At 50.9% G+C, this 11476-nt stretch overlaps 1 protein-coding gene across 1 annotated transcript; it reads right to left on the bottom strand.

Moving 5' to 3' along the window:
• Positions 1–208: 208 nt before the first annotated feature.
• On the bottom strand, positions 209–8606 carry KRT84 (keratin 84). Its single transcript, XM_025458814.3, has 9 exons — positions 8018–8606; positions 6578–6786; positions 5901–5961; positions 5257–5352; positions 4042–4206; positions 3754–3879; positions 3416–3636; positions 2907–2938; positions 209–1333 (listed from the first exon to the last, which is right to left on the bottom strand). Exons 1-9 carry the CDS (start codon positions 8552–8554, stop codon positions 990–992), a joined length of 1791 nt encoding a protein of 596 aa, XP_025314599.1. The 5' UTR covers positions 8555–8606; the 3' UTR covers positions 209–989.
• Positions 8607–11476: the final 2870 nt, after the last annotated feature.

Raw genomic sequence — 11476 nt, 5'->3', positions numbered from 1 at the left:
TCCTCAGTGCTTCCTCTGTGCCCAGGACAGCAGCCTCTGCCCTTGGCAAGTCCCTGGGGCGGGGGGTGTACGTGGTGGAGAGGGCAGGGGTTGGAGTGGTGGAGCCCAGGAGGCAATGTCTCCCATCGGCAATGTGATTCGGAAGGAGAGGCCAGAGTCCTAGTGAGGTTAGCTTGGCAAGTTTATTGAAAACCCAGCAATGCAAAGGATAGTACAAACAGGCACCCACCCCACCCCAGACCCCCCTGGAGTTGCAGACATAAACCCTCCTGCAGCACACGGGGGTTGGGCCTCCCTCACACCACCAACAGGGGCAGGGGCATGCAGCATAGCAGAGCCCACCTCTCCATCTGCACCCACCCACCACGTGCGCTCACATGCACATTAAACCAACAACGCAGGAAGAGAAGCTGCTGGGACGTTTGCCACTTGGAGAAGAACCATCTCAGGGGACTTAGGGATCCCTTGGGCCACCAAGGACTGTGGATCCTTTCGGGTGAGGAAGAGAAGGAAAGAACCTTCTCCTGCCAGGGAAGGAAGGAGGAGGCAAAGGGCAGTGGGCTAAAGACGCCCGCAGTGTGGACAGCCAACTCTCCATTCTCCAAATTAATCCAAAGCCCGGGATGGCGATGGTGCCTAGCACATTCTTTTTGGCTTTGGACTGTTCATTTTCTCCCCGGGGCCCTGATTTGTGGAACTGTGTGGAATGAGCCTTTCTTCGGGACTGAAAGGTAAAGAGTGATCCGAAGAGTGGAAATGGGGAGTCAGGGAGAGGCCAGTCTACTGGGGCTGCAGACGGAGCATCCGGGTGGTGGAAAAATGCCCCCGAGGCCAGGGCCTGGCAGATCAATGCCTGAGGAGAGCGGCGTTGCCTGCCTGGCAGGAGGGATAGCTGGAGCTCCCTCGGGCCCAGAGTCTAGACACCTCTGGGACAGAAGCAGGTGACTTTGAGGTGGCTCTTCTCGGGCAGTGGCTGGCTGGCGTGGCCTCTAGTACTTGGTGCGATGGCAGGTGGTGGTGGACACAAAGCGGACGCTGGAGCTGCGGCTGCCTCGGCCCCCGCTGCAGCTGCTGAAGGCCCCGTCGGGGGGCAGTGGGCAGGGGACGCTGGGGGCGCAGGCCTCACCCCCCAGCACCGAGCCTCCCCGGGATCCGGCGCTCAGCAGGTCCCCGCTGGCCTTGATGACTCGGGCTCCCCCCAGGCTGGAGGCGCAGGTGCTGACGGAGCGGATGCCGCTGCCGGACGGGCAGGTGACTGCGCTGCGGGACAGGGCGGCGCTGGCGGCCAGGGCGTCGGGCCCGCACACCGTCCCGCCCCGGGAGCTGCTCACAGCTGCGGGCGGGAGAGGAACCTGTCAGCGGGCAGGCCGCCCACTCCTGGGGCCCGGGGCCGTGCCCTGTGCTGGCGGGCACCGGGGGAAGGGCCCGCGCAAGCCGTCCCTCTCATCCACACAGACAACACCCCCCTCTCCCTCCTCTTGTCTGGGCCACTCTAGGGCTGTGACTCCCCTCAAGTTAAACATTCAGATTAAAATGGGAGAATTTGGGATCCCCGGGGGGCTCAGCGGTTCAGCGTCTGCCTTCAGCCCAGGGCGTGACCCCGGGGTCCCAGGATCGAGTCCAGCATCAGGCTCCCTGCATGGAGCCTGCTTCTCCCTCTGCCTATGTCTCTGCCTCTCTCTATATATCTCTCATGAATAAATCAATAATTTTTTTTTTTAAATAGGGAGAACTCAACCAATTCCCCAGGTGGCATAGAGTCGTAAGTTGACTGTCATGTATATAAGGCTGAAGTCAGGTTGGGCAGAGAGCTGGATTATCCAGACAACTGGAACAGTAGCTGCTACAAAGCCATGGGCTTTTCTCTCCTGATTACATCATGTCCCTGGGGGGGTCCCCGCATTGTCCCTCCAATAAGAGTCTCTCGTCAGTTCTCTTTTGACCCACTGACGCCTTTGCTCTGTAGCCCTCTGGTATCCACTGGGGATATCTCCATACCCCAGGGCGCCAACCCAACTAAGATCCTTGCTTAGAGCAGCCCCGTCTGTGGAGGGGTCCCCTCTCCTTCCCTCTCCTTTCACCAGAATCCTTCCTACCATCCGTGACCTCCACTCAAGCTTGACCTCTTGTAGGAAGCCACACCTTCTCCAAGGGCAGGCTCATCCGAGGATGAGCAGCTCTACCCGCCTGACCCGCCCAGTGTAGCGCTCACCCCACCAGACATCCATGTAGGTTTGTACTTTTGGATCAGGAATCTGAGTCTGAATTCTGGTTGTGCCACTGACCAGCTTTGTGACTTCTGGCAAACCACCTATTTTCTCCAAGTGAGCACTAAAGGGGTGCTCATGCCTCTCTTCAGGGCTTTGAGGGTCAGGCTGACAATGGGTAGGGCTCATCTCAAGAAGATTATAGTTCTAGAGAGCAGGGGGTGGTCTTGCCTTCTCTGTGCCTGCCCCCCCTCTTGCCCCCAGAAGTGCCAGCACAATCCCCTGCATGCTTTGGGCACAAACGAGGCTTTGGCAGCAGCAGCAGCAGCAGCAGCAGCAGCAGCAAGACTTGTGCTCATCCTTGTCCCATCCCCTGCCATGAGTGTAGGGGCAACTCCTGGGCACAGGCCTTTTCATTCCTTCTCTGACCTTTGTCCCTGAAGGACAGGACACTCTCAAGAGAAAGGCTGACTCTCTTCTGGGACCTTCTTCCACCCATTCGTGATTGCTTTCTCTGGGGACATCTCAGACCTCAGCTAAGGGATGCTCCCAGTCCAGGGGCTAAATGGTCCTTGCCTCCCTGACTATCACGGCCAACCCTAGCATGGGTTCCGGATCCCAACGCAAGCCTGACTTCAAAGGAATTTTGCAGAGCCCCAGGAGAGAAGTGTGAAGAGGAAAAAAACTCAAGTTTCTTACATATGTTGACTGGCCCAACACCTTCGCAGATCCTGGGGAGAGAAAGAGATAAGTCAGTTCACAAGCAGAGTTGTTCCTTGAAAAGCTGCCTGCTATCGGGAGGGCTTTCTTGCAGAGTGAACCCACCCATGGTTCTTACCCCTGGCTTACAAGCATCCCGGGAGCTTTGAAAAAAACACATTTTGCTAGACTCTGCCCCAAAACTCTTGAGTCAAAAAATTCGAGGAAATGTGTTTTCATTATTATTTTTCAACAGATAACCCATCACAGAAAATATCCCATGATTCTGGTGCAGCCTGCCTACAGACTTGCATTTTAGAGGCGAAAATCTAGAACCATCTTCTAATTCCCTGGCAAGGGCAACCTGACTAACGCTTGCAGGGAAGCTACTGCTGCCTGTAGAGATGGTTCAAGCGGACGATTCTTCACCTGGTCCCTTCCCCACGCAGTTGGTCTAGAAGCCTAAGTCTCACCTCACCCCCCACCCCACCCGTACTGGGAGCTCTCACCGGATCTCCTCGCCCTCCAGCAGGCGCCTGTAGGTGGCGATCTCGATGTCCAGGGCCAGCTTGACGTTCATGAGCTCCTGGTACTCGCGCAGCTGCCGGGCCATGTCCTGCTTGGCCTGCTGCAGGGCGCCCTCCAGCTCGGCCAGCTTGCACTTGGCATCGGTGAGGGCCGCCTCGCCCTGCTGCTCCGCCTCGGCCACTGCAGCCTCCAGCTTGGCCCGCTGCGGGGAGGGCATCAGGCAGGTGGGCTTTGGCCGGGATTAGGGGATCCCTGGGTGAGGCTAGAAACAGAGCCCCTCCTCCTCCCTCTGAGGCTTTCTCTCCTCTCCTTTGCCCACCTGAGACTTGGCGTGCTCGATCTCCGCCTTCAGTCTCTGGATCAGGCGGGTCAGCTCATTGATCTCATCCCGTGTGTTGCGCAGGTTGTCACAATGTTGGCTAGCTGTCACCCGCATCTCCTCATACTGTGTGCGGGGGGAGGATGTTATAAGGCCAAAGTTTGAGTGAAGACTGCAGCCCCAACTGAGTTGAGGGCCTTAGACCTCCACTGGGTCCACTCCATCGTACATGAGTCTTACTCTAGGGCTGTCTACACCCCTTCCTCAGCCCCCCACTCCCTTTCACACCTTGGTCTGGTACCAGGCTTCAGCATCAGCCCGACTGCGCCTGGCGACCTCTTCATACTGGGCCTTGACTTCATCGATGATTCCATCAACGTTCAGGTCCCGGCTGTTGTCCATCTTCACGATGACTGATGTCTCTGAGATGTGTGACTGCAGCAACTGGATTTCCTGTGTTGGAGGATCAGCAAGACAGATGGGCTCAGAGTCTCATCAGTGGCTGGAACTCTGCCCAGGAGTAGCTTCAGGAGCCGAGAGCATTGCTCATTTGTTCAGAGCAAAAAGATGGAGCTGACCATCCAAACCCAGGATGAAGAAGGAGACGTGAACCATTTCAGTGTGAATTTAAACCCTTGTTATAGGGGTGGGTCCGTGGTTGAGTGTCTGCCTTTGGTTCAGGTCCTGGGATTGAGTCCTGCATGGGGCTCCCTGCATGGAGCCTGCTTCTCCCTCTGCCTGTGTCTCTGCCTCTCTCTCTCTGTGTCTCTCATGAATGAATAAAATAAAATCTTTAGGAAAAAAAAGTGAGCCCTTGTTATATGCCCGAAGATACCCCTTTAACACCTTATTTGCTTAGGGGGATACACGGGGCCTAGGAACTTGGCAGAGGGGAGCGAGAGCCATGCTAGGGTTGAAACTTTCCTTTGGCTTATCCACAGAGTGACTGTGGTGGTCATGGATCACTGAAAGTTAATAATGTTCTAGAACATGATGGTCTAGGAATTCCTGTACCTCCAGTCCTTAAAAGAACCAGGGACTTAGAATTGGCCCTTTCCACTCAGAGCCAGACATTAGCTCTGGCTGGCTCTGTACCAGTCCAAACAGACCACTTACAAAACAAAAGATAACTAGTTCATTTAGCTAATTAGATCAAACACAATTTTTCTTACATCTTCTAACAAATCAGTTTTCCAGATTCTTCGGATTGGTAGAGAGGAAGTGACACTCTTAGAGCCCGGTCTTTGGATTGGCCAAAGAGGAGTTGCATCATAGATCCAAAGAGTTTATTCATAAACCTGAGTCAGGCTGCTGAGAAGCCTTACTTGCTTACCTTCCCTTCTCCCCTTGTGGATACATCGACATATAGAGAGGATATAGATTGGAACGGGAGGAAGATATATGGTACTAAATGTTAGAAATGATGCCAGTCCAGACGAAGTCCCCCAGGAGTCCAGGCTGAGCACTGATCTCCTTGTTTGGCTCAGAGGAACGGATGCTTACCGCCATGTATAGAGTTTTCAGAAAGTCAATTTCCTGAGTTAGGGTGTCCACGTTGGCCTCTAGGTCAGACTTATTTAAGAAAGCTGTATCCACATCCTGCAGAAAAGAGAGAAGGATAAAATGGTCATGACTTGTGCACTGTTTAAACTTGGTGGGGTCTGGAGATGGGTGGGAAGATCAGGCCAATCCGCATAGGGCCAGGCCAGGCCTTGGGATGGGTGGGAAAGTCCCTGGAATGCAGTTTAGTGACTGTTGTTCTTCTCCCTACTATGACATGAAAACTTCCCTGAGAGCTCCTGGACATTTCAAATGCTTATTTAGAGACAAGAAGAATATGGATAACCTAAGACTCTCTCTCTCTCTCTCTCTCTTTTTTTTTTAAATCTAAGACTCTTACAAGTTCACCTCTTCAGACCTCTGCTCTTGTGAAGACCCAATCCTAAATAATCTGAGGCCAAATCAGAACTCCAAAGGGAACCTGTTATATGACCTTAGAGGTTCCACCTTGTGTGGGTGGCCCCAGACTCCACCGGGCTTTCTCGGGCCATTTATAGGTAGGGAGTTGGGGGTGGGAGCAGGTTTTGTCTTCAGAACATTTTCCTGTCTCGGGGAGAAGTTTGCTTGGACCTGTTGGTCTGTCTTACCTTCTTCAGAGCCACAAACTCATTCTCAGCGTTGGCCCGGAATCCCACCTCCTCTTCGTACCTGGTTGATAAGGATTGAGAGGGTGAGTTCTCATTCTGAACTGAGAAGCAATTACTCCCAGCAACCCAGTGAGCCTCTTAAGACATCTCTGTTACATCCAGGAGCATGGGTCTCTGTTGCCACCTATGTGTTCTCATCTACTTTGTCTCATCTTTAGGACCATTTATGAGCCTATGACCTTCAGTTTTTCCAAATCTCTTTTACTTTCTCAAATTAGATTTGGGGTCTGAAAATGTGGACCGTTGTTAGGCTCCTCTGCCGGAAAAGACTTGGAGTCATTGTACTTGAACATAGAGAAAGTAGGACCCCACTCATTGCTGAACCCGAGCACTATTCTTAAAACCAGAGGGCTCCTTTTTCTGGAGTCCACTCTCCATTCCCATAGACAAGACTAGGGATAAACCATGCCCAATTCCAAAACTCCTTTTTACTCAGGACCTGCAGAGGGCTTTCTCCTCCTTCCCTACATATCATTGCCCCTACTCTCAACTCTAGGCTGAGTATTGAAACCAGCAGTCAACCCCGATCCTTCCAGCTGCTGTTATCTGAGCTTGGCAGCTGCTTTGGGGACCAAACCCTGCTGGTTCTTGTTCTATGAAGTAGAGATGCCACTTACTTCTTCTTGAAACCCTCAAGGACATCCTGCATGTGGTTCCTTTCAGCCTCAAACCGAGCCCGGTCACTGTTTGCTACGTCCAGCTGCCTCCGCAGGTTGGTGATATAATTCTCGAAGAGGGGCTCCAGGTTGCTCCTGGCACATTTCTGCTCTTGGAGGAAGTTCCACTTGGTCTCTAGGAGCTTATTCTGCTGTTCCAGGAACCGCACCTAAATCCGCAGGGACAGAGAAATGGCACCTGAAGAACTTGATGGGGTCGCCTACATGTGGGCCAGTTCTTCAGGTGGCCAGAGATGACTCTCAGCCTTATGTTGACGTTGTTCTCTTGTCTGTTGACTTTCATTCCTCCTGTAACTCAGTAGAAGCTGTAAAAGTATGTCTGCAACCCCCTTCTCATGCTCAGCCAGGCTCAGCTGCAAACAGAAGCTTTCAAACCAAAGCACTTCAGTACCATTTCCCCTCTACACTCCAAGAATGGTGTAAGCCAGTCCACTGGGAAGTTTGAAAAATTGATTTTACCTGAGCTGGGATTTGCCTATATCTAAAAATTGGTATCGGGCATCTCTCACTGAGAATGAGGAGCAAAGTATATTGGGATAGGATAAGGCATTAGGAGGTGGGAATTCTCAGGTTATAAGTCCTATCCACCACCCCAGATACTCCATCAGCTGAGAATTGTAGAGCTGGAGAAGAACTTGGATCATTTGCTCCACTGGTTCATTTCAGAGATAGGAACCTGAAGCTCACAGAAGGGGGTTTCCATTCTCAGAGAGAGAGGATACCCACTCCATGGAGGCAAGGTTTGTGGGATGTCAGTTCCACATCATCAGGGTGTCACTGTTCCTCTCATCAGTCTGAAGATCATGACTTTCTGTGGTGGCTTCCTACTATTTCCTTCTATCTAGGCATCTCAGCTGGATCTTGGTATAACCCACGGGGGAGAGCATACATTCTTTCTTTTGTGCAAAAATCACTCAGTTCCATTCTCTACTTTCCTGATCCTGAACAGATGTGGTTACCCAGCCTCAGAGACTGTGACAATCTCAAAAAGAGCACAAAAATCTTAAAGGATAAAACCCTTTAAACACGTAGCCAACATTTGGCCTGGCCAAACTCTTAAGGTTTCTAGCCCATCTGAGAGATATTTCTAAGTGACTAGGTGCTAGGACTTAGTTTGTCCAGGTGCCCTCAGATTTGCCTGGATGTTTCTCTTTCCTTCAGAAGACACAACCACTGTCCTAGTCTACCCCATCATGCACCATTTCCTCAAGTTTGTCCTTGTTTTGCAACAAAGTGACCCAGAAATCACACTGCAGTGCCTGAAGGATGTGGGTCAAGGCTGATGCCTCAGCCTGGGCTGTTTTTTCTTAAGGGAGAGGACACTCCAGTGCATTTTAGCTCTTCCCATCCCAGATCTAAAGATTGAGCTGTCATAGGTACCTTGTCAATGAAGGAGGCAAATTTGTTGTTGAGGGTCTTGATTTGTTCCTTCTCATCCTTCTTCACCCTCTGGGCATTTGGATCAATCTCCAGGTTGAGGGGGGTCAGCAGGCTCTGGTTAACGGTCACTGCTGTGATAGATGGGGCTGCTGGGATTCCACCTCCTCCAACTCTGTAGCCAAAGCCATAGCCAAGGCCACTGCCGGCTCCAAATCCCAGGCCAACACAACTGCTGGCCCCGAAGCCCATACCAGCACCACTGCCATCACCAAAGCCAAAGGCCATCCCACTGCCAGCACCAAAGCCAACGCCACAGCGGATGGGACGAGGGCCTACAGCTGCTATCCGGGGTGAGCACGATCCAAAAGCGATGACGCTCCGACTACCAAAGCTGCCAAGGCCCCGGAAGCTGGGCCCACTCCTGCAGGAGACAGAGCTTGTCCGGAAGCGGTTCAGGTTCTGGGGGATCACTGTGGAGCAAGAGCTGAAGTTGCCCATGCGGCACCCAGAGCTGACTCGGTAGGAGCGGCAAGACATGATGGCTTCCAGAGCGGGGATTGCAGAGTAGGGCGAGCTGGAGCTGGGAGTCCCTCTGAGGCTAGTGGATCTCTTTCCCCCTTTTATGTGTCTGAGAATCTGAGGATTGGCCCCATAAAAATGCAAAAAAATCCATTTGGATGCATTTATGAGCTTGGGTAGTTAGCAGAAACTCTTCATGCTTGTGACCTCGTTAATAATGAGCTAATCTCAGACACACCTATTCTCCTCAGGATCCGGCTATAACATCAAGCCTATAAAGATTAAAAACACATAAACACATAAACATTATGGTCCTATTTTCCCCCCACAAGTTCACCACAATTGCCATTATGGGGACATAAATTTGCTTTGGTCATAAATCCAATAGCCTTTTTCACTGCAGGTGCGGCTAACCACCAGAAAGTTAGGATGGGACGATTCCAGCAAGAGGCTCAAAAGAGATGCAACCATATGGATGTAACCCCCTAAATAGATGGGGTGTGAGAGGGGTATGCAGAAGAGACAGGGTCTACACAGCTCTGAGTCAGAAATGATATAGCAAGAATATGGCTTGTTGCATCTCTGTAGATGGATTAAGTAGTCCAAAACCCTTTTGTACTGTCTTATCTGTCCTCCGTGCTCTGGTTTGGTGGTTTACATACGAGCTGAATCTTCAGCAAAGCTCATTTGGGTTGGTGTAGATGCACGTCTGATTTGAGACACTCAGAAGAGACTAATTCATGAATTCATTACTTCACTCAACGATTATCAGTTGTCCCTGTGTCCCAGGCAGTGTGCCTGGTGCTGAGGATGGAGAGATAAAAAGACAGTCTCTGTGTTGGGGGGGAGATTTGTGTTAAGGTCTTCCACTGGTCAATACTTTCATGGAATGATTTGAGGCCAAAGCATGCCAATGGTTTAACCATGTATCTGTGTGGAAAGTTAATTACATGATTTTGAATCCCCAAAATACACATTAAGGCTGATCTATAGGCTTGTGTGTGGGTTTCTTATGCTGATGAATCTTCGGTTAGGGTAGAGAGACCCAAAGCAATGAGCCTCTGGTCTAGGGCCATACCGTCCTGAATGCATCTATCTTGGAAGCTAAGCAGGGTTGGGCCTGGTTAGCACTTGGTGGGAGACAAAGCAGTAAGTCTTTGGGTAGAAAAGGAAAAGCTCTAAGCAACTGGATATTATCAATTGTTACCAGTATTGCAGATATTTCAGGATGCAGGGCAGGTGTTCGCCTTTTCTATTCCAGCACATGACACGGTTCATCCTACTTGTCCTGTATCTGGTGGAACTTGGGCTTGACTGGATGTTCGGGATTCTTTGGGATGCTTGGGATTCTACTTGGAAGGGGATGTGTGCTTTTGACCTGAGCTATCCAGCCGGGGTCTTTGCTATTTTTTTCCTTTCCAGTCGCAAAGGGGTTTATTTCCTTTGGTCTTACTGTATTAGCTAGGACTTCCAGTACAATGTTGAAAAGCAGTGGTGAGAGAGGACCTCTTGGCCTTATTATTTTTATTTTTAAGATTTTTTTTTTTATTTTTTTATTTTTAAGATTTTATTTATTCATGAGAGACACACATAGAGGCAGAGACCTAGGTAGAGGGAGAAGCAGGCTCCCCACGGGGACCCCGGGATCACAACCTGAGCCAAAGGCGGACACTCAACCACTGAGCCACCCACGTGCCCCACTTGGCCTTATTTTTAATTTTAGTCAGAAAGCTTCAAGTTTCTCACCATTATTAAGTACGATGTTAGGTGCAGGCTTTTTTTTTTGTAGATGTTCTTTATCAAATTCAGGACATTTCCCTCTGTTCCTAGTTTACTACTATTTTCCATAGACCCAGCTATCAGGCATACTAGAGAGAGAAGCAGGAAAGTAATGACAAGAGAATCCTTTTCGTGAAGATTGCCAGTGATCCCCGTGCTGCTACCCGAAGGGGTCTGTCCTTCGCCCTTAGCTTCTCAGCAATATTTGATCATTTCTCTTTCCTTGAAACACTTTCTTCTTTTGGTTTCCAGACACCGTGCTCTCCCGATTTCCTTGCCATATTACTGGCAGCTTTTTTATTTTTATTTTTTGGTTGTCTTAGCCAGTTTCTCCTCCCGTCCCCAACCTCTACACACTGCAACATCCTTCAGCCCGGCCTTTGTACCTGTTCACATCTTTACCTGCACTCATTCCCTTGGTGACGTCATACAGTCTCATGTCTTTAAGTACCACCTCTCCACTGATGACTGCCGAGGCATATCGCTGTGCTGAACATCCCTTCTGTTCTCCGCACATAAATTTTAGTGAACATCTTTATTTGGGTGCCAAGTAGGCATCTCAGCCTTAATGCATCCCAAACTGTTTTCCCAATTGTTCCTGCTACATACATTCCACTTGCCAGGCTCACCATCCATCCCTAGAGTGGCTCGGGCCAAAAATCTGGCAGTCATCCTTGGGTCCTCTGTGTTTTTTCTCATGTCCCACATTCAATCCGTTGGGTGATCCTCCCTTCGGAACATTTGTGGGTTCCTTCTCCCTCTCACCACCCCACTGCTGCGCTGTTGCCCCAGCCCATCACTTCTCACTGGGTCCATTGATGTGTCCTCAAGCTCCTCAAGCTAGTCTCCCTTTCCCCCTTCATCCTTTTCTTAAACAGCGCAGAGCGATCCTTTAGCAACGTGTTAGATCGTGTCATCTCTAGGCCCTTCTGGTTTCCCCTCCCACTCAGGGTAAATGGTGTACAGGACCCTCCACAGTCCGCTCTCCTGCTTTCACGGACTTTGTCACCCTCCCTCCACCCTAACGGGCTCCCGCCGCCCTGACTTCTGGTTGTCCATCAAACAGGTGGGAAAACTCCTGCCTCGGACACTCCCCGCTTGCTCTTTTCTCTGCTGGAAGCTCCTTTTCCTCAAATAGCTGCATGACCAGGTCCCTCAACT

Source organism: Canis lupus, chromosome 27, assembly GCF_003254725.2.
Source record: "Canis lupus dingo isolate Sandy chromosome 27, ASM325472v2, whole genome shotgun sequence".
Classification (NCBI taxonomy): Eukaryota; Metazoa; Chordata; class Mammalia; order Carnivora; family Canidae; genus Canis; species Canis lupus.
The sequence above is the reverse complement of the archived record's forward strand: the minus strand, read 5'-3'. Positions and strand labels throughout refer to the sequence as shown.